This window comes from Syngnathus acus, chromosome 6, assembly GCF_901709675.1.
Source record: "Syngnathus acus chromosome 6, fSynAcu1.2, whole genome shotgun sequence".
Classification (NCBI taxonomy): Eukaryota; Metazoa; Chordata; class Actinopteri; order Syngnathiformes; family Syngnathidae; genus Syngnathus; species Syngnathus acus.
In genome coordinates this window covers 7,252,788-7,274,944 of record NC_051092.1, presented here as the reverse complement: position 1 = coordinate 7,274,944, position 22,157 = coordinate 7,252,788, and the positions used below count along the sequence as shown (strand labels likewise).

Genomic DNA, 22,157 nt, shown 5'->3' with positions numbered 1-22,157 from the left:
CCAAAGCTAACTGCGAGCATCCTGGTGCTACAGGCTGAGGTTGAGGCTGTACCCATCAACATGGTTCAACTTGTGGGTTCCCTCCGAAAGGAGTTGGCTGACTCCCTCTCGACGTCCAAAGTGTTAGTGGTGGGAGCGGGAGGTATCGGCTGTGAGCTGCTCAAGAACCTCGTCCTCACTGGCTTCAAAAACATCGAAGTGGTCTGTTTGTTTGCCTATTAGCTTAGCCGGCTAGCGCGCTAAGTTCTTTGTGAACAGAATGGCTAGCGTGCTACCATGTGAAGTCTTTGTGCAGCACTAAACCACTAATGTCTGACTTCTACTAGAAGACGAGGCACAAATATATTCATGCATGTTTATGGTTCGCTTCATCTTTTACTGAACTGAATGTTTGGGAGCAATTACGTTCGTAAAATGTACGTACACACAGAGCTAGAGGTATTTTGGCGCCATTAACACGACTGTTAACTTCAAATGACGTATGCGATGTCTTTATTGCGATTATAATCAACTTAAAGTCAACAAAGTTTAAGCCGCAAGGTTTGTTTCCAATGGTGTATTGAATCATATTTTGCCTCCATGGGACATATGGCTCACTGTGATCATAGATGTGGCAAAAGTACTCGCAATTTGTTCTTGAGTAGAAGTGCTGATTCTTGACAAGTATAAGAATGATTACATTTCAAGTATTGGTTCAACTTTTGGACTTATGTGAATGTAGAGACTTTGATGAACCTATAAGTAACAATGAATTATTACTGGCAGTTATATGCACACAAAATAGTCTGACATTGTACTGAGATTGAAAAACAGATGAGTATCAAAACAGCATGCCGGTTCGTCTTTGAACAAAGTCAATCAATTTGGACATGAAAGCATTGCTCAAATGAATTTATTGGTTTCATACTTTTGTAAATGAATTTACATTGTGAGTAAAAAGCTTTGCTAATGTTGTGAATTTGGGGACAAAAAAAGCTACATTAAAATTAGATGTAGTTGTCATTGGGGCCTGACCAATATGGATTTTCTGAGGCCAATGATGATTTTTGAAAGAAAAGAAAATACACATTACAGATTAATTGGCTGATTAATTTAAAAAAAAAAAAAAATCAATTACATGCAAAGTTTCACTCCAATTTTCTGCGTCTTGTGGGTGTCACTTTTAAATTTAGATTTGGATGGATGGATTGATGGATGTTAAAAAATTAATAACCATGATTGTAGGTTGTGTGCAATAGTGACAGCTAGGTCAATTCCTTGCACCATTTGTACTGCTCAGATAAGCATTACTAAAAAAAGATTTGCTTTTGAATGACAGGTCCATTGAATGGAGGAAATGTGGTTCATTATACCCAAGGAAAAGCATCCCTTTACAGATGCCATTTATTTACAGATTAAATTCAAAGCTAATCACTAGTCGGGCTGGCATGGAATTTCTTTTGGGTTCAAAGTGGTAGCATATTCCTGAATGAGTATGAAATTAATAATTTAATCATTAATTTAATTCATAAGTACAATAAAGTTGTAGACGGAAGAGTAATTCAAGTTAACATTTAGATTGTCAACAGTTTATCCGAACACTGGGTGGCACCCACGTCAAGAAGAAATGTGACATGACACCATATCACAGTACTCTGCAGAGTGCTGTAATTATTTCAACATTTCCTGAAAAATAAGCAAAAATCGCCCTAAATAATAGACACGCTTGTCTACATCATACGTTCTCTCGTGTCTCTGCCCCCAAGATCTTGATCCGGTAGTCAATCGTAGTTGACCTCTCTCACTCTGTCATTTGTGTTTTTCACGTTGTGTTGTCATCTGTATAAAGTTCCTCATATCTATGTGTTGAGATGATTTAAGATGTTGCATGCGATTTATGAAATAATTTATCTTTCAGATTGACCTGGACACAATTGATGTCAGCAATTTGAATCGCCAATTCCTCTTTCAGAAGAAGCATGTTGGCAAGTCTAAAGCACAGGTAAGTGGCATCTTGAGATACCTGCCATTGGAGGAACGATGCACAGTTGCTGGATTTGTGCTCCAGTAACTTCAGATTGTGTGTTTGTATTTGCCAGGTCGCCAAAGAGAGTGCCTTGCACTTTTGCCCCTCTGCAAATATCACCGCCTACCATGACAGCATCATGAAGTAATTGTCTTTATTGTGTATCCATTTTGCTCCACAAATACCATTTGTGCAAATTATAGATTTAAAGGGGAACAATTTCTTTCTTCCAACAGTCCTGACTACAACGTGGAGTTCTTTAAAGATTTTATCCTGGTGATGAACGCTCTGGATAACCGAGGTGGGCACGCCTGGGCTCAATGGTGTGTTTTCCAACTTTCTCAAAATGATGAGGATATTAATTGACTTTTTATGTCCTCAGCTGCTCGCAACCATGTGAACAGGATGTGTTTGGCGGCCGACATCCCTCTCATTGAGAGCGGCACAGCAGGATACCTCGGACAGGTTACAGTAATCAAGAAGGTGCTCACTTAATGTCCCTCCTCTGAAGATATACTGTTCCAATATCTGCTGTTGTGTTGTCAAATGAAAACATGCAAGCAAGTTTATGTCAAAGTATCCTAAAATAGGACATTCGAACAGTGCAGACAAAATGCACAAACATAAATTGATGATGGTTCACTAACTGGTTTGTGCCTTAAAATGTTATAAAATAATCAAAAATATTGATTATTAAATATTGATTGAACACAAAGGTCTGCTATCATAAATGAGAATATTTACAGTTGAGAGGCTGAAATTTTGAGGGTTTTGACAAAATCTAAGGAAGCCATGTCTAAGCCATGAATCGATCAAAAATCATTAGCAATTACTATAATTGATTAGTTGTTGATCAATTAATACACTTGTAGAATTTAGTTTAATACAAAAGCCATTTTGTTCTCCTTTCTCCCTCAGGGAATGACTGAGTGTTACGAGTGCCAACCTAAACCTGCCCAGAAGACCTTCCCAGGTTGCACTATAAGAAATACACCATCTGAACCCATTCACTGCATTGTCTGGGCAAAGTATCTCTTCAAGTGAGTCTCATTCAGCTATCAATGATGCATGACTTTTGACCAAAACAAAGGTACTATACGCTTATCATCAACTATTGAATGGGTGACCAAAGGTGTTCGTTTCCTTTGTTCTATTCCAGCCAGCTGTTTGGAGAGGAGGATGCTGATCAAGATGTGTCTCCCGACACAGCCGATCCAGAGGCTTCATGTGAGTTGGAGCATTTCCGTTTTTAACAACATTCATTAAGACACGTTGATTCGTAGTGACTCATTTAGGTGTGTATCTTGCTAAATCTCTGTTGGGTGGTTGTTGAAAGCCTCGAGAGAATGCGAGTTTTCGAACTTGAGTGTGAAAATTGTGTTGTGCAAAACAGGGAACCCTGAAGAAACGGCAGCTCGTGCCACGGCCGCAGAAATGGATGGAGATGTCAAGCGCGTCTCTACCAAGCAGTGGGCACGCCGCAATAAATATGATGCTATCAAACTCTTCAACAAGGTACCAACTACTAGCCATGCAACGAGCAAACATTGACTGAAATATTCACAAGACGCAGCTAGAGTCATATCTTTGTCCACATAATTTGGTTCTTCTCTTTTACCTGTTTGGTTTGGTGTAGTATTTAGTAGAACCAAAGTAAGGTAGTACATCAACTGTGGGATGCTACCCTTGCTTCAGTTAAAGTGAATTGAGTGTCACTGCTAATCTGATCTCATTGGCTCTGTTCTCCAGCTTTTCAAAGATGACATTATGTACTTGTTAACAATGGACAAGCTGTGGAAGAAGAGGAAAGCTCCTACGCCACTGGACTGGCAGCAGCTGGAGAACGCTGGTGTGTTGATAGCTTTTTGGGGGGGGTCACGGATCATTCAGGTAGCTGTTGCATTGATAGCTTTTTGGGGGTGGGTCGCGGATCATTCAGGCAGCTGTTGTAACTCCCTTAACCAAATATATGAAAATACTAAATGGTGATGGTGTCTTTCAGTGTTCTAAGACGCTGTGTGTTAGAGTGACTTTGGTATTATTTTGCACCCAGGGTGCCCTCGGGAGGAGTCTCCGGGTTCAGGTTTAAAGGACCAGCAGGTTCTCGGTGTTTGGGGCTACTGTAAGCTATTCCGAGAAAGCGTGGAGACCCTCCACTCACTGTTGGCTGAGAAAGGAGACGGTGCAGAGCTCGTCTGGGATAAGGTAACACGTTTCCAACTAGCGTTCATATTTTCACGTTTGTTGTGAAATACATTTGACATAAAACTTGCATACATTTAAAAACATTTGGATGCATCAAATAAAAAACCCAACTGCGCGAACAAACAAATTGCGTTCTTACCCTGGGTTAAAATGTATTTAGACCTATCAATGATTAAATGATCTCAAATTAAATCCAAATAGAATTCAGTTAATTCAGTAAAAGCATCTTACTCATAACCAAATTAACAAGTTGAAGTTGTTTGGTGAAATAGCTTGTCGTTGTCTACATTCGTGCACTTATCTTGGTCTTACCACACAATAGCGCACATTACATTCTCCACTTTTGAAATTCACTGTTGCTATGTTTTGCATGACTTGTGTGACAATAGTCCCTGCTTGTCTTGTCAGGATGATCCTCCTTCCATGGATTTTGTTACTGCAGCAGCAAACCTCCGAATGTACATCTTCAGCATGAACATGAAGAGTCGCTTCGATGTCAAGTGTAAGTTGGTTTCTTTTATTTTTGCTTCCACGTGGCACCCTCTGGTGAAGAACATATGCATTTAACTGCATTTGTTTTACCAGCCATGGCAGGTAACATAATCCCGGCCATTGCCACAACCAATGCTGTCATCGCCGGACTCATTGTGCTGGAGGCACTCAAGATTCTGGCAGGGGAAATGGAATCCTGCCGCACGGTTAGTTCCTCCATCACAACTAAGAACATAAAATCTTATTTGACAAAAATCACTTTTGGCTTTTACTACTTCGAAGTATTTGTATTAATCTGTTTCTTTTGAAACATTTATCAAGGTACAGATTAGGGCTGAACGATATATCCTTTTAGGACCGAAATCGCAATCTCGGGCACGATCGTTAAAGTGAAATACAGAGTTGGGAAAGACACAAAATAAGTGCTTCCTTATACAGGAGAATTTTCACAGAAGTTTGGTTAGAGCCGCGTTCGAGAAGAGAGCTAGAAGCTATGAACAGAAATTTGTATTTACGATTAATACGTATTCTAGACATAAACTAAGATTACGGCTATATTAGCAAATTAGCACGCGCTAACACTGGAACATACTAACAGCTGACTTCAGCTGTGATGAGCTCAATTTCAATAAAATTTTATACCAATGTTATTTGCACTATTTTGCACCACAGAGAACTGGGTTTTGAGATCTACACAATAAATACACCATTTCATAAAGCATACAGTCTCTGAAGCAATTAAGTCTAGTCAAAGGTTTGAATGTTTTTAATTGTATGTCATTTTCTGTCATGTTTAGAAATGTTGCGGCACATTGTGGATTGTACAATGAAGCTTGATTTCAAGCAAATCGCAAATTGAGTTGAAACTGCAGTATCTGTCAGAAAAACTGTAATAGTTTTTTTCTTAAACTTTCAGCCCTAGTACAAATTGTCTTCCATCTTTACGTGCAATATATTTGAATTGAATTGTTTAACTTCATTTTTCTTTTTCCGATGTTCAAGAACACTTGGGCCCACTACATGACTGTATTTAATGTTTGTCTTAATGGTGGGACTTGGGGAGCAAAGTATTTTATGTTTTTGTGGTACTGTAGGCAAAAAGTAGAAAACCACTGGTAGATGCTCCAAACCTGAGCTTTATAATTTATTGGAACGAGCCAAAACCTGTCATCCCTCTCACTACGGTGTCCTCATTACTCTTTCCCTAGTCACAAACAAAATGAGTGATCGAAGATTGTTAATATTGTTTTGTTTGTATCTCATATCCAGATCTTCTTGAACAAGTGTCCTAACCTCAGGAAGAAGTTGCTAGTTCCATGCATCTTGGACCCACCTGGGGCCAACTGTTACGTGTGTGCCAACAAGCCTGAAGTGACTGTCAAAGTTAACGTCCACAAAACAATGGTTCTCTCTCTACAAGACAAGGTGATTGGTGAAGATAATGTCACTCAAAACCTAGCAAACTAGTGCCTGTGCAAGGAACTCTTGATTGGTGGTTAAATATCTTACAGGGGGGTTTGCAGTGGTTTCAGTTTACAAGGTTCCTAATGGCACACAATGAGATAGTTTGCGCAGCGACCTTGAAATATGTCATGTGGCACAAGAAGGCAAACTCAGTTTGCTCCGTACTTGATTTATATGTATAGCAGCTAGCCTAGTGTTTTTCATACTCAGGTGAAACCTCTCCTTTCGAACTTAATTTGTTCTGTGATCGGGTTCGTAGGTAGAAAAGCTTCTAAGTAGGAGCAATTCTTTCCATAAGAATGAATGCAAAAAGTGGGGAAAAATAGAACAAGTGCAGCTATCAAGGCTATAATGTGTTGGCACATACCTGGATTTAAATAATGTTTTGAAATTTCTATTCACACTTTTAATACCAATGCAGGGTGTGCACAGACAAAATTATCTAAATAATTAGTTTGAAAAAGCAAATATTTTCTTTTGTTGTGAGAATATATTCTCAGTCACTGATACTGGCAAAACTTGGTAGCTGGTTATCAATAAGATAACAGCTTTGGGGCTTCCCCATTGCTGATTGGATTTGCTGATAATGCAAAATCTTGTGTTCCATTTCATTTTTTTATCTCCATGCATTTTGTTGTTGCATGCAGATTCTAAAGGAGCGGTTCGGCATGGTAGCGCCAGATGTTCAGATAGAAGATGGAAAAGGGACAATACTCATCTCCTCAGAGGAAGGAGAGACTGAAGGTAAACAGTGTTGATCCATTTTGTTCAAATGAGTCAAAGTGGTGCTGTTTTGAGCCATATCATTCCAATGAATGCACAAAACTAAACTCTTGACTTTTGATGTCTTGCTTTCTTGTATAATAGACAACAACAGCAAATTTCTTTCTGACTTTGGGATTCGGAATGGCAGTCGACTACAAGCTGATGACTTCCTCCAAGACTACACACTCCTCATTAATGTGTTGCACAGGTATGTCGCCTGTATAGTGTGAAGCACAGCTTTAGTATTGTCCTTGTTCTTTGATTAAAAAAAAAAAAAACAATGTGTGTTTTCACTGGTAGTGAAGATCTCGAGAGGGATGTAGAATTTGAAGTGGTTGGTGAAGCTCCAGACAAAGCACCCCCACCCCAAAACAACCAGGGAGAGGTGCACAACATCGCCAACGGCAATAATGATTCGGCCCAGCCGTCTACCTCCTCTAAAGGTTGGTAACAACTTCTTTTCTTTTTTTATTTCTTCCCATGTCTCCGATTTTTAAATTATGGTAAAAAAATAAATGTCAAATAATGATGCCCACAACCGTTTTTTGATTGCCTATTGAAAAAGAATTAATGATGCATGAATTTCTTTTACACTTTATCATGTTAGTAAGCATGTCCTCCACCTTTCAGTCCCAGCAGAGGACGATGACGTTATGGTTGTGGACTCTGATGATGGTGCTGATGCTGAGGCATCGTCCAGCTCTGCAGCAGTCACAAGCACCACCAAGAGGAAGCATGCAAACGCAGAACCTGGCGAAACTCCCACCAAGCGCCCACGGACAGACCAGTCAAGTGCAGAAGCAGACCATGATGATAATGATGATGACATCATCACTTTGGACTAAGCTCTCCTCTCGGTTCCTGGAGGATCACGAACTACTACAATTTTGTATCAAGGCAGACAGTAAACTTAAACACCTTTTACAAAGAGCAATTCTCAGCTTTTGTTTTGTTTCCTTCCTCCAGGCAGTTTTCATACTCTCCCTGGTATTATCAGATGATTTTGTAAATACATTCTTAAAATATTTGGCTTTTTGTTATCGTTTGTTTCTAGTAACTATAAAACAACATGATATTCAAACAAAAAACTAAATATGTTTTTTTTTTTTTGTATTTCTTGAGATGTCAATTCTATTTCTCATGCTATTTAGGTCGGGTTATGTGCGTTGTCAACAGACAAAAGGAATACTGTTTGAACCAAAACCATTTTCTTTATATGTAATATTTAATGTTATGATGGGAGAAAAACAGACTTGGTGGTGTTTTTAACGGAAGCGTAAAGAAAGACAAGCTTCAGATCTGACCTCAGGTGGAACGGCATGGAGGCACTTGAGTAATTGGTACCATGAAGGCGATGTGTGTTACCTCTCCTGTACATCTGTTTGTTCGTCGTGGTATTGATGCCATCTGCAATGTCGGCAGTTCTTTGCCAGTCCAATATAACAATTGCGAGGCATTACAGCAGTGAATTATTTGAATTTAGCATTGCCGCCTTAACTGAGGGCTGAACAAGTGTTTTGAAATCGAATGTTGCGTTGTCATCAGGGCTCTTTTAAGGTCACAAATGTTGGCTAAGCGTTCACCAGACTTTTGGGAAAGTTTGCAATCTTGAATGAACCTTGCAAACTCTGACTCAAATGCACAGTTTACTACCTTTACCAGCAGTCGAAAAATTTCATCCCTCACTGCGACGGCCTCTGATGATCCATGGTGTCTGGTTGTGTTTGAATAAATGGCAAATTTGTTTAAAAAGTTGAAAATTAAATTCACTCAGATTAATTAAAATTACACGTTTGCTCTGGAGGATTGCAGATGAGATGTCTGGACCAGTGACCTACCTATAAATACACGGATTATTGAAAATGTCATACTTCATTGTGATCACGTTTGTTGGAAGGCCTTGAAAGACTTTTTGGACCAATAAACTTGGAAAAGAAATTTATAAGCAGACTTTTTGTGTCTGTCTTTGTTATGGAAAGGCTCAAAGAATGTTAAGAAGAACGGTGGGTGTTCACTATCTATGTCACTGAATTCTTTGAGAAAAATGTAGTTTTATCTGATGACTTCTATCAGATATGTCAGTTGTCCAATCCGCAAGGTGTACCATTCTGCCAACATCAGATGAATCTGTTTTGTATGCATTTATGCTATTCCAGTAAATATTTACAGTGTTAAAGGATTAAAATTCAGAGTTGTACAGAATGACAATAGCAACCAGGATGAGCAAGTGATAAGTAAGTAGCACTTCTCATAGAGAAGACTCAAAAGGTGTTGTGTACTAAAGGTTTATCAGCACTATTGATGTATTTTTTTAAATTTCATTTTGGACTACAAATTAAAAATTCAAGATATTTCCATGTCCGTCAATTATACACGGATTTGTGCCATTTGCGGGCCGGCCCGGTCCGTTTTCTCTGTATTGTTTTAATATCAACTTTCATCACTGCATGATAGACACGGCTTAATCCACTTTCACTGGGGCTTATACTGACCTATACTACAACTTCAAATAATTTTGTGGATTTGTAATGACACTCAGGACATAGTACCTAAATAATATAAGTTTTGAGTGAGTTGGTTGAAAATCCACAAAATAAATTATTGCACTTTGCTGTTCGGCAGTCATATGCTGTCCTTGAATTGTAGTTCTTATGCAAGAAAGCCATTTGTGCGGGGGGGGGGGGGGGGGGGGGGGATCACTTTTTTTTATGATGGTTAAAACCCTCTTTTAGACAAGCATTGACAAAATGTATTGTGAAAAAATGAAATACGTATATGCGTTTGATGTCTATGATGTAGTGATAAAAAAGCAGACGTGCTCATATTTTTCCATAATTAAAGTGGTCATTTTTTTACAATACGTCTGGAAAAGAAGTGAATGGTCTTATCTCAACAATAAGTGAAAATCGATTTTAAGATGTCATATTTGTATGTATTATGCAACCATCACTATATTGACACTGCCTCCCCTTTGAGGTCGACGCTGATTGGTCGACAACGCAGACCCTCCCCATTACGTCTGTAGTCAACAGTCCTTTCCTGGGAAGGGGGTCCTGGCCACCCCGTCTCAACGGCTCTACTTATCTGCTTTCATTTAAGAAACTTCGAACGTAGAGGCGTTCTACAAACATCTGATCGTTTTTTTTTCTCTCTCTCTCTCCATGTGTTTTTGAGGCAGCGCGTGACGGAAAAACTGCCCTCTCCCCGCCTCACTGACGGAAGCAGACACACCGAAGCAGCCTGCCGTCCGTCAGTGAAGCCTTCATGTCTACCTGACAGTTGACTTTGGGCTAGTTTACCAACAACAGTGGTTAGCTGTCGGTTCGGAAAGCTTTTTGTTAGATTAGAAAGAGGAAACGCGGGCTCGCATCAAGATGGTGACTTTATCATCAGTAATTCGACCTCTGGCTTCTCAGCTTCACCGACAGCTCTTCAGACACGCCAGCAAGAGTTTGCGGCTCACTCCAGTTCGAGGATGTAATCTGACAGCGTGCTCAAGTAGATTTGTGTTGTCGCAAAGTGAGTATGTACCTGCTCTTGAAAACACCACGATATGCTTGGGAATTGTGTGTCCATTCTACTGTGTGAGAGAGAGATGCTGGCAATCGGCAGCATTGTTGATGTTGGAAACGTGCAGAGTATATTGGAAAACTCGGACCAAATGTTTGTTTTCACTGGCTTTGGAAGGCATGTCACTGATACCGCAATGTTTTTCCCCAGCTTTTGATCACTACATGTAGCATACAGACGTCCTTTTATGAGCTCGTGTAGTTAATCTCCTTATCTGTCTACAATTCAGGATGCTTTGCTTTTCACAAGCATCACTATGACGTGTTTCTGGGTAGACCTTGACTGACGTTTGACTACACACAGTCCAGTATTTTGGACTCCATTCAATTCTGAACACTGCAGCAACACATTGAGCATGTTGCTAGCGAAGCATTTTAAACCCAGACTCAAATCATGCGAACAAACTCCCCCGTGAGAAATGTCGGCAACTTTTTTTGCCACACCCATAAACCGGCCTTTCTCGTTTTCTTGTGCCAACTTGAACCTGTGTGGGCAGTCTCATTCAAGGTGTCTGACTCAGAGGCAAATCATGCATGAGTTCACCTCCCCCAAGGCTAAAGGGCTTACGGTACCTTCACATGAACTAACATAGGATGCAATTTGTAACCCATATTGTTCTACATAATGTTTTCTTGAATTATTTTGTTTCTACAAACAAAATGATCACAATCATTCATTCTTTTTAGAGGACAGTGCAGACTCATGGTAAATCCGGTTCTGACTGCTCTTTTAAAAGCACATTGATATGAGGTTAACTATTTACTGGGACATACAATTTGTACCAGATTTCATCGCTGCACCTTATGTTGTCAGGTTAAATACTTCAAACGTTAATTTGCCCATTGAAATTTTCTGTGTGTACAAAACCAAATTTACAGGATTGGGGTTCGGCACATCTTTCTGACAGTTTCAAGGTTTGGGGGGGTGTAGCTCGATTCTGGCCTTCCTGTGTGGCGTTTGCGTGTTCTCCCTGTGCTTGCGTAGCTTTCCTTTGGGTACTCCAGCTTCCTGCCAAAAACATGAATGTTAAATAAAGACTCCAAATTGTCCAGAAGTGCAAATGGTTGTTTTGCATTGACTGCACCCTGTTTCTCGCCCAAAAGTGAGCTGGGATAGGTTCCAGCTCATTTGCAACCCCAATGAGATTGTTTGTGCTATTTTGCATTGATTTTATTTCTAACAGAGATGAGTGTTACTGCAGATTTAAGTGCAAGGCATTAGCAAGCAAGATAAGTGCAATGTGTTGACTGCAAAGCAAAACTAATAACTATCTTACACAACTGCGCATCGGCGGTAAGGATCGGTAGCTATTAATGCAGCCTACTACCGCGAGTAGAGCAAATTATAACCCGTACTGTAATACTTCACTGTACTGAATTGAAGTGTGAATGCTTTCCCCCCCTTCTCTGTCTCACTCTGGTCAGACAATACACCTGCTTCGTGTAATTACCACATAAGGCAGCAGAGGTCGCTATTGCTATTCTTTGTAGCTACATTAATGTACAGTACTCTACTTGTAAAATCAAGCTCATATTAGTAGAGCAAATCATAACCCGTACTGTAATACTTCATGACTGAATTGAAGTATGAATGCCTTTCCCCCCTCTACGTCTCACTCTGATCAGACAATACTCCCGCTTCGTGTAATTACCACGTAAGGCAGCAGAGGTCGCTATTGCCATTCTTTGTAGCTACATTGACGTACAGTACTGTACTTATAAAATCAAGTTCATATTAACCAAGCTAGAAAGCTGGATATATAAAAAGAAACAGAATTCGGGGTATGTTTCTTTTGGCACAAAAACTATTTGCTGAAGCAAAGACAGTCTTTTTTTTTTATCTAAAGACAAACTGTAGAGACAGCGAAATCCGAGAGTTACACTACAATAAGTAGTTACGATTTCTTGCTGTTTAGCTTGCTTCCACACATGGCAGGCTCAGAAAACTAATCTTACATACAGCACGTTACAGTTTATAAAGTTCCATTTATTTTCAGCATTGTTCTCGTTCTGTTGTCTGCTTTGTGGTGAGGAAGACTGGTGATGTCGATGACTCCAAGCAGCCGCACAGCGTGAAAAGCTTTGAAAGCATGTCATTCGCACCGTTGCAATAACAGAATTAGGCAGCCAAGTGCTCCCAGGAGGAGTCGCGAAAGGCTTAAGGAGATGAAGGTCATCTCCCAGTCAGACCTGTTAAGCTTTGCTCGCAGCGGAAACCTTAAGCCTTGTGCTGCATGATTGAAGATGAAGACAATCAGCGTTTGTTTCTGAATACTTGGCAGCTGCACCACAATGATTGTTTGTTACCCTGTCGATGCTCTCGCTCATGCTTGAGGCAGCTCGGGCGTCTGTTCCTATACGCTGCCATTTGTTTTCCGTGATTTTCAGGGAAAGATCCGATCACAAGAAGGCCGGCAGGGAAAAGCTGACTTTCGTGTAATTAGTCTGGTCCTTGAGAAGGCTTTTTGTCCCAGCCAGGGGTCTCCCGGTCCGATTCCCCTCCCTGTGGAGTGAAGCTGGGGGCGTGCCAGGACATTCCGCACGTCACTCACTTTCTGTACAGCCAGCCCACTTGGCTCTTATTTAGTCATTACCTTTAAGGAAGAAATATACGGCTAGAAGGAAGTGGAATGACTTACTCAGCTGCTATTTTTGCATTCAGTTATTCCAAGCGGCCCGAGAAGCCAGTCTCTTTATGTGTTTTTTTTAACATTACTGAGTCATTTCTCACAGTGACATCGTCAAAACTTTATTTTAAAATGGACTGCTGTGTATCAATGCAGGAAGCAGCCGAATACAACATGGAAAGTAGGTTTGTTCTTTGTCTTGTGTTTCTGGGTACTGTCTCTTTTAACAGATTTCTCCTCTTTCTCTTAACCACCCCTTCCCTTATGCAGTGCACCCTATGTGGCAAGGACCCCTCGCGATTCCCGGAGGTGCCCGCCAGTCGCCGATTGATATTGTCGTCCGCAAGAGCGTCTTTGATTCCCAGTTGAAACCTTTGATTGCTGACTATGACCCAACAACTTGCCAACAAATCTGGAATAATGGTTATTCCTTCCTGGTTGAATATGATGACACTACGGACAAGTCAAGTAAGTGATTTTCTGCTCAATTTTCACGAGTCGATCTTCTCAAAATAAAGCGGATCATTGAACTTTTGTCTCTTTGCCATTTCCACAGTAGTTTTACTGAGATTTTAGCCATGCGCAAAAGATGCTCTCCTCTATCAGCCTCTCTCAAAGATCGCCTCAGATATGAACGTAACGTTACAGTGAAGAAACACAGATACAAAACCAGCATGTGGACCTGTGACTGTCATGTGACTGTAACTGTGTCACTCATTCACAAAAAAATAACGGGCTTGCGCAATGAAACTGACCGATAACAAATGTTTTGTCACAGATTGCTTGTGCTAATGTGTTTAAAAAGAAAGATCACTGATTTAGGTCACATGTTTGGTGTCTTTGTATTATGATCTTAAAATATTGCTGGGGAAACGAAAAGATTAAGATGTGGATAACAACATTTGATTACTCTATTTAACAGACCACAGACTGTCATTTACGACAAATTGGCCCTTTATAATACAATTATCAAAACGGAGCATTATTAGCTTTGTAAAAGGCAGAATTTTTGATCCAACTCCTGAACTCATTCAATCTCATTAGATTGCGCAATGGCTCATATAATAAAGCTGTCTTAGTCTGAAACATGAATCAATTCTAAATTATATATGACACCGGCTTGGCTAGGTCAAATCAGTATTCAGGTTCCTTTTTAGTTCTATTTACATTTTACAGTTGCAACCTTTCAGTGATTATAACTTTATGTCCAAGCAAGAAGTGTCTACATTCATGCACTCATTGATGTTGCTAGCTGCTTTACTTACTAGCCACGTGTGTGTTGGAAGAAGGTCAAATGTGAGGTTGTCAGCTCTTGTACTTGTCATTGTTACATTTTCGCATTAATGTCAACATAGTATGTCCTCTCATTTGCCGCCACAGCTTTGCAAGGGGGCCCTTTGCAAGACAAATTTAGGCTGTGCCAGTTTCACTTCCACTGGGGTGAGAGCAACGCCTGGGGGTCGGAGCACACCGTGGACAGGAGGTTATTCGCCGCAGAGGTATGCTACAATCTTTACTGTGCTGTTTCCCTTATTAGTCCTTTGCTGTGGTCAGGAGAGCAAATTATGCTCACCTTAGAAGTTCCACTCGATGGTGGCACGTACGTATGAGCAACAGTGATTATCTTACTTTTTGTTCTGTGGAAAAATGTGCCACATTAATGCATAAAAGGCACAAATGTATGAACCAAAATGGGACGTCAAGTGCAGCAAGTTTAAGTAACGTCCATAAACAAGAATAATAATATTTATAACTATTAATATAAACATAGTATGAAATGATTAGGGCAGAACATTATAGCAGTGTTTAGCACGTCTACCTCATAGTTGAGAGGTTCTGGGTTCGAATCTTGTGTACTCTGCCTTTCACCCAAAGTCAGATAGGAAGGACTTCAGCTCACCCGCTGTCCTAACACAATGAGTGGTAAAAAAAATTTATTGAATGCAAGTCATGATCACTCTTACAGACATTCATTTAGCTACAGTATATTATGTGTTAGCTTTTGAGTGTTAATTAATAAGTGAACTTTAGTTAATTGTTAATAACATTCAAACGATGAGGCTTACCAGTTTCCTGAAGCTGAACTGTGATTGGTTGTGACCTAAGACAAAATTCTGCTGCTTAACTCCTATTCCACAAATGCAATATTATTATACGTAAATACCATGTTTAGACTAGTGAGGACGCATACAACATTGCAAAAATAATTTGGGGTTGACTTCCGTTTTAAGTAACAAAAAGTGTGGTTGATAACCTAATCTTGTGTTTTGTTCACATTGAAATGAATCTTTTCTACTCGTTGCATAACTGATACACGAAGTGTGTTTCTACTGCTGCAATTTTCTACAGTTATGGGTGCGTCTTCCACCTGTATATGTCCTTCGCCAAACCCAAATCGCCGATGCTAGGAATGCTACCTTTGCGTTAATGTGTTGCAAATTCCTTGGGGGTTGGCTTGTGTGTGTGTGTGTGTGAGTAGTTTTTTTCTTTTCTGAATGTACTGTTAGTCCCATTGATGTAACTTATCACTTAAGGTTTACAACCAGAATAACATTGTCATAAAACTACTCATTGTACTACTCATACAACCTTTGATCGCAGCTTTTAAATCAGTTATTTAAATTATTGGTCATGTTTTAAGAAATTATAAAATGAGTCCCCTTTTATTGTCAGTTTTGCTCTTTACTGTACGTACATTGAACACATTTCGACATCTGCTTTTAACCCATTATAGCTCATTTTTAAATTAATACAGTGCATTGAACACATTTTGACATCTGCTTTTAACTCATTATAGCTGTTTTTTTTTTTAAACTAATACAGCATTTTGGTTTCCTTAATTAGTTAAATCACAGCGTGATTTTTTTTCCAGAAAAAGTCAGTTTACTACTATAAACTACACGAAACAGTACCTCCCTGACAGGGTCAAACAAAGACTATTTTCAAGGATTCAAGGAATATTATTCTCATAACACACATTTCCAGATGAAATGGCAAGAAATTCAATACCCAAGGTCCCAGAATCGCTCAGATAACAAATAAACAAGTAACAACATAGGCTAGAACAAATCAGAGAAAAAGATAAGGCTGATGATTAGTCACAATTTGCATGTCTGCAAAGATAAAAATTCAGAATATGATATCAACAGGGTCTTATCTGTAAAAACAAGAATAAAGAGTTCAATGTGCAGCGATGATGAGGCCTAGAGGGGCAAAATTAGTCAAAATAAATACCATGCATTTTCAGACGTCTCCCTGCTACCACACCTAGTAAAACTCATTTTTTTTCGCGGGCCGCATTGTAGTCATAGCTTCTTTCGGGGGGCCATTATGACTGTCAACCTAAATAAATGTATGAGCACCTCATATTATATAGAGTAAAAGCTACAAAACAAACTGACAAATAACTCGTTTTCAAATCATACGAGTAAAAACTGGTCAAATATTAAAAAATGAAAAAGAAGATATTATTAAAAGTGAAGACAATTTGCAATTCTAGTAATGACACACGGATTTGATGCACAATTTGTCACATAAAATGATGTGGCGGGCCGTATCTGACCCCCGGGCCTTGACTTTGACACCTGTGTAGTAAAGTATAACCTGTAATCGCAAGACTCATGCGGACCAATATGTGCCGTAACTTTTTGCAGTGGCTCCGATTAGTCACAAAGTACTTACTGTACAGTATCTGGGTCAGAGAGTATGCACCCAAGGGACTCAAAGAAAAGCTTGAGTTCATAATTTATTGCCCCTCGCACCTGCTTTGAAGCTAATGGTTGACGTGTGTTCTGTTTGTGTTCACAGCTTCACTTGGTCCACTGGAACTCTGATAAGTACAGTCTGTTTGAGGAGGCAGTTATGGAGGACAATGGCCTTGGGGTTATTGGAGTCTTTCTCAAGGTATCACACAATTTTACTTTGAGAAAGAAGTGAGAAACACAATTACTTCCTGTTTTGATGTCAAAGGAGCTTAGTTTGGCTGCTACTGACTTGAGTCTGAAATAACTTGTTTGTTCCTGCTAAATTGTCTCGTGACTTTACTACTACCTAGCACTACACAACATATGGTAAAAGAATTTCGACATGGGCTACAAAATTTGAAGCGTTTAGAATGACCCAATGATGTACCATACACATCCCAAATCTAAACAACTCTACACTTGTGTAGGTGGGGAAGAGACACAATGGCCTGCAGAAACTGGTGGATGCTCTCCCTGCAATCAGACACAAGGTAAATCCACTATTGCACACGGACACACACGCACGCACGCACACACGCACACACACACACACACACACACACACACACACACGTATACGCAAAAATAAATGCTCTCTGACAATGTCCTTGTTTAGGAAAAAAATGTCTACACCTCTCACATTTGACCTGTTACTAGATCTTGCAGATGTACCTAATAAAGTGGCTTGGTAAATGTATATGAAGGTCACATACATGGTTGTATCATTTTCAGGAGACTGACATGCTCTCATGCGTCTTACTTATTACTAAGCGACAATCCAGTTGTTCATTCAATCATGCCATCAAATATGACTGTTGGTAATGCATTATTAAAACGTGCAATCATGTAATGCTTGTCATGCCTATTCGAATCATATTATTAAGTTACAAATAATCATTAATCATTATAAAGTCTCCACAAATTGCATTAATATACTAACGCTGAATACTAAATAACATTTGTATTTGAAAATAGCCTTAATTGTGTTCTGTGTCTGTAGGGAAGTGTGGTAGAGTTTACAAAATTTGACCCTGGCTGCCTGTTGCCGGACAACACTGAGGATTACTGGACGTATCACGGCTCTCTGACAACACCTCCTCTGACAGAGTCTGTCACCTGGATCGTCATGAAGCAGCCCATAGAAGTTAGCCATGATCAGGTACATGAGGTGGACAGTTTACAAAATTTACATCACCTTTTAGCGCCCATGTCCCACACATAAAATCTCCACTGACAATGCTGGTCCCCAATACCAGATGTTTGTTGCAGTACTAAGACTAACCTGTGAGAGGCAGCATGGCGCCACAGGGCAATCCGGTCTCCAGACAACACGATGCTGAATGAGCACAAGTACTGTAATAGAAGTTCAGCTGTTAGTTTGTGTGGTGACTCCGATCTGGGAGAAACATCATACATACACTGACTGAACACCACCAAGTGCTTCTTAATTAGTGTCAGGTAACGGCGCCAGTTTCCTAATTGGCTTTCATTCCAGTTCACGGCACAATCATGGAGTCTGTAGAACTTAGCTCTGATATGACTTGAGCTTTGTCCTTCTATTTTATTGAGACTTCCATATGTTGGTGAGCATTCTCAATGCATCCCTGGCTTTATTGTTTGGGTTATGTAATTGTGCCGTTAAATAATCCCCAAATACGGTGTTGGGAAAATGTCTCCATTCGGACCTCTTGTTTTGTCTTCTGTCATACAGCCCAACGCCGAGGTCATAACAATGTCAGTCAGCAATGCTGACATTGCACATCCTTATCTTTCTTTCTTTCTTTCTTTCTTTCTTTCTTTCTTTCTTTCTTTCTTTCTTTCTTTCTTTCTTTCTTTCTTTCTTACCTAATAGATAGACTAACCTGCATTTGAAATGCATAGAATGTCTTGATGAGGTCCACTATAGTGGATCCATACATTCTTGAGTTGGTCCTTTTCAAATCTATTAAAAATCCTCTCTGCTATTCTTTGCATTGTTCAATGATGTGTCGCGCAAATAGTTGGTCAATGACGCCTGTTTCTGCTTTTCGTCTCCTGTCTCTGTCTGTAAGATGCTGCACGGTGATTTTCTTTTTCACTAAAGTTATAATTCTGCGGCAGTTCTTACAACCGCTCAAGTTGTCCCTCTTTGGTATCTTAACCTTTTCCCCCAAATACCTTTGAATAGAAGTTGCTTAATTAGTTCGGCGCCAAAGTCTGGCTCTACCTTGAAACGCTGGTCATTTTCTGCATGCCGGACATGCGGTTCTGATGTTTGTTCAGAACCTCGTTAAAGTGCTTTGCCCGTCAAGCTTCTTGTGACGTCAAAAGCTGTCCACTTTTTGTCTTCTATTGGTACCTAGGTTGTTGTTGCACTTTTGGAGCAGACCAGGGGGGCAACAATTTATTACCCCCCCAATAAGTAGAGTTTGATTTTGTTATATTTACCATGTTGATTTATGTTGAGGATGCTCAAGATGATGCCCTCTTAAGTAATCAAGCCCCCCCATACTACACATTTTAGTGTCAGCCTAAATAATGTGTGTTTGCTGCCATTCATCAACTTCATTGAACTGCTTCTTACTTTTTTTAGGATGTCACAATGTTTCTAACCAGTATCATTTGAAATCCTGAAAGTGTTGATATAAGTAATTATGCCTGCTCATGTGAAATTTCTGCCTTTTGTCCCCCCTCCAAGCTTGCTGTCTTCCGGAGCCTTCTGTTCACCTCGGCTGAGGAGGAGGTTCAGAAGAGCATGGTGAACAATTTCCGTGTGCAGCAGCCCCTACAGGGTCGCACTGTGCGTTCCTCCTTTAGTCCCTTCCTGAAGGAATTGCCGTCTGAATAAGATGATCAGCACACCCACTGGTTCCACCAAGTGCAGTGCGTTGCATCTTCTTACAGTTGGTGTATTTTGATCATAGAAATGTATTTTAAAGTCCAAACGGTAGCTCTCTTTTTTTTTTACATTTACAAATGGTACTGGAAGGATGTGGGGAAAGTTTTATTTCAGGGTAGCTTTCAAAAATGCCATTTAATTTTTTGGCTATTGGTTTTACAAACTAATAACAGGTGAAATCTGTAGTTTAACAGATACATATTCACCTCAATTGTATTTATTTTCAATTGGCACTTTAATGATTTTATGTTTAAGAGTTTCTATCAAATCAAGCAGCTTAAGGTAAGCAATGGTGGCCACAGTCGGTATAATAGTAACCACCAATTTTTTTCCACCACATTGATGGACAGTACTGTACACTGTGGATTACATTACGTCATATTTTATACTGAGTCTTTGTTTTTTACTTACACTGACTTTGACAAGCTTCCCGCAGAACAAAGTAAAAGTTGTTAAGCAACATTGATTGGCATTTAATCAGAACACATATATTCGCACATGCCATATGGATATTTTCATCTAGTACAGTTCCTTGATTTCTGTTAAGCGGACCTCCACAGTTGAATTGCAGAGCCTCAAATTGTCCTCATCATGTTGGGGTAATTGAAAAAAGGAATCTCCACAGTGGTCTAAAATGACCTTGTTCACAAGTCTTGTGTTTACGTCTACTGCCACATTCGGTGTGATAGTTTCCACCACTCAAGGCCTGTTCAAGGCTTTTTAAAAGGAAGCGTCACCCGCTTCCTTGTGTAGTCATTTTATTATTAGTTGTTTTGAAACTATTTTACCAATGCTGAAGATTTAAAAGTAGTCAACCCCAACTCTCAATCATATCCAACAAGTGTGCCTTGAGGGGTCAAGCTTACTATGCAATATTTGGCAAAGTGGGACAGATTTTGAGACAGTGTGTAGAACAAACACAGTGAGGCAGATTACAAAATGGGGGTCAGAGGGGATTTGGGATGAGGCGACAGAAGTTTGACAGTGTAGAAAACGGTTCTTTGGGTACTTTCTGGACAAAAATGCTTCTATTTGAAGACTGTGTCTGACTGTGATCATAAATGACGCAGACTGTTCATCGTGATTTGAGATGAAGAAAAGCTAAGCACTCACGGTTGTCATTAGAATCCCAACATTACCATCCAAGATGACTCCCCCCTCCTCTCTTGAAAGTAGCCTTTTCTCTTAGGAGCACAGAATCCCGCCCTGAGCCATCTCGCCAGTAGGTCCTTTTTGGGGCCCGAGTGACAAGGCATAGATGTTATGAGGGCTACATACTTACCTCGATGAGCGGGTCATGAGTGGAGGTGGTCTGTATGCTGGACATATTTCTGGTATACAAATGTGCATCAAAACAATTTGTGTTGATATAATTGTCTGTGGTTTTTCATCTAATGCAACACATCACTGCCTTGATTATGTGTTTTGCAGATGCATTTGACTGTCTTCATGTATCATGGCATTTTATGCAAAACTTCCTTGATGCCTATCTGAACACAATTTTGTTTCATCTCAATGACTGTATAGTAGCTTCTTTTGTTACAATCAACATTTATTCAATGATGATTTCAATGTATTTTTGACTCTGTGGGCCTACAGGTTATGTATGACATATGTCTGACGTTACGAAGGTAGCATGCTTTATTTTTTACAAATCAATTGCTGTCATTATCATATACTGACATTCATGATGCCTTTTATCATCTGCAGCTCTTACAAACCATATTGTATTTTAGTCCGACCATCACGGAATGTCCATAGTCATGTTATATGTTGCACACTTTCTATGTATGCACTACATACATACTATGGCTGCTTATTTGTTCGTAAGGCAGTCAACATTCCTGGAGCGCTTTACTTCTTGAGGCCCTTGCTTTTAAGGGAATGTATGATAACAAATTGTTGATAATCCATATGGAGATGAATAGAAAATTGATATTATTTCATGTCATAGCAATACATTGATGTGGAATACAAGAATAACTTTGTGTCTGTGATTTTTCTTTTTGTAATCTTATCACAATTCAATGCTGTGGTTTTAAATACACTGAACATGATCCTGACCAAAATTGTTGGACCTAAAGAAAGAAAAATCCATAATGTGCATTCAATGTTGTGAATATATAATTGATCAGTATACTCTTTTTTTATTATTATTATTATTAATTAAGGATTCGCGTTTCCTCAAAATTGTTCTGCATATGAATACAAATGGCTAAATAGTATGTTGAATCAATATTTCTAACCTGCCTTTCTTGTGTTGTTTCTAGCCAGAAGCTAGCATTCAAGAAATTCGAAAGAAAATAACAACAAAAAACATTTTCAAACTTAAAATGTGGCCTTATATGATTAAAAAAAACAAAAAACTCTTTCACACTTTGATATACTATTCACAAGTACAAGTTGAAA

General features: G+C 39.5%; 2 protein-coding genes and 1 long non-coding RNA gene across 4 annotated transcripts; all 3 read left to right on the top strand.

Moving 5' to 3' along the window:
* Nucleotides 1–60: 60 nt before the first annotated feature.
* On the top strand, nucleotides 61–8,221 carry uba2 (ubiquitin-like modifier activating enzyme 2). The gene is made up of 17 exons (XM_037254728.1): nucleotides 61–201; nucleotides 1,898–1,981; nucleotides 2,079–2,149; nucleotides 2,242–2,306; nucleotides 2,388–2,488; nucleotides 2,924–3,045; nucleotides 3,165–3,232; nucleotides 3,399–3,520; nucleotides 3,755–3,854; nucleotides 4,059–4,210; nucleotides 4,619–4,712; nucleotides 4,796–4,908; nucleotides 5,972–6,127; nucleotides 6,814–6,910; nucleotides 7,034–7,139; nucleotides 7,232–7,374; nucleotides 7,562–8,221. The coding sequence occupies exons 1-17, from the start codon at nucleotides 61–63 to the stop codon at nucleotides 7,774–7,776; spliced, it is 1,950 nt and encodes a 649-aa protein (XP_037110623.1). The 3' UTR covers nucleotides 7,777–8,221.
* Nucleotides 8,222–8,282: 61 nt separating this feature from the next.
* LOC119124603 lies at nucleotides 8,283–8,881 on the top strand. Its single transcript, XR_005098303.1, has 2 exons — nucleotides 8,283–8,641; nucleotides 8,685–8,881. It is a non-coding gene; the product is annotated as an uncharacterized LOC119124603 (long non-coding RNA).
* A 1,071-nt stretch (nucleotides 8,882–9,952) lies between these two features.
* ca5a (carbonic anhydrase Va) lies at nucleotides 9,953–21,736 on the top strand. 2 transcript variants are annotated; one of them, XM_037254737.1, is made up of 7 exons: nucleotides 9,953–10,450; nucleotides 13,398–13,595; nucleotides 14,508–14,626; nucleotides 16,935–17,030; nucleotides 17,299–17,361; nucleotides 17,871–18,029; nucleotides 19,548–21,736. In XM_037254737.1, the coding sequence occupies exons 1-7, from the start codon at nucleotides 10,306–10,308 to the stop codon at nucleotides 19,695–19,697; spliced, it is 930 nt and encodes a 309-aa protein (XP_037110632.1). In that variant the 5' UTR covers nucleotides 9,953–10,305; the 3' UTR covers nucleotides 19,698–21,736. The 2 variants fall into 2 exon arrangements, with proteins under 2 accessions (XP_037110632.1, XP_037110631.1); XM_037254736.1 differs by lacking the exon at nucleotides 9,953–10,450 and adding an exon at nucleotides 13,104–13,308.
* Nucleotides 21,737–22,157: the final 421 nt, after the last annotated feature.

What these genes read in the sequence shown, in the direction of transcription:
- ca5a (XM_037254736.1), top strand. Translation starts at nt 13,131, where the DNA reads ATGACTTACTCAGCTGCTATTTTTGCATTCAGTTATTCCAAGCGGCCC. An exon ending in TTATTGGAGTCTTTCTCAAG is followed by an intron (nt 17,031 to 17,298) that starts GTATCACACAAT and finishes ACACTTGTGTAG; the next exon opens with GTGGGGAAGAGACACAATGG. An exon ending in TAGAAGTTAGCCATGATCAG is followed by an intron (nt 18,030 to 19,547) that starts GTACATGAGGTG and finishes CCCCCCTCCAAG; the next exon opens with CTTGCTGTCTTCCGGAGCCT.
- uba2 (XM_037254728.1), top strand. Translation starts at nt 61, where the DNA reads ATGGTTCAACTTGTGGGTTCCCTCCGAAAGGAGTTGGCTGACTCCCTC. An exon ending in GAACGCTCTGGATAACCGAG is followed by an intron (nt 2,307 to 2,387) that starts GTGGGCACGCCT and finishes TTATGTCCTCAG; the next exon opens with CTGCTCGCAACCATGTGAAC. An exon ending in AGGTTACAGTAATCAAGAAG is followed by an intron (nt 2,489 to 2,923) that starts GTGCTCACTTAA and finishes TTTCTCCCTCAG; the next exon opens with GGAATGACTGAGTGTTACGA.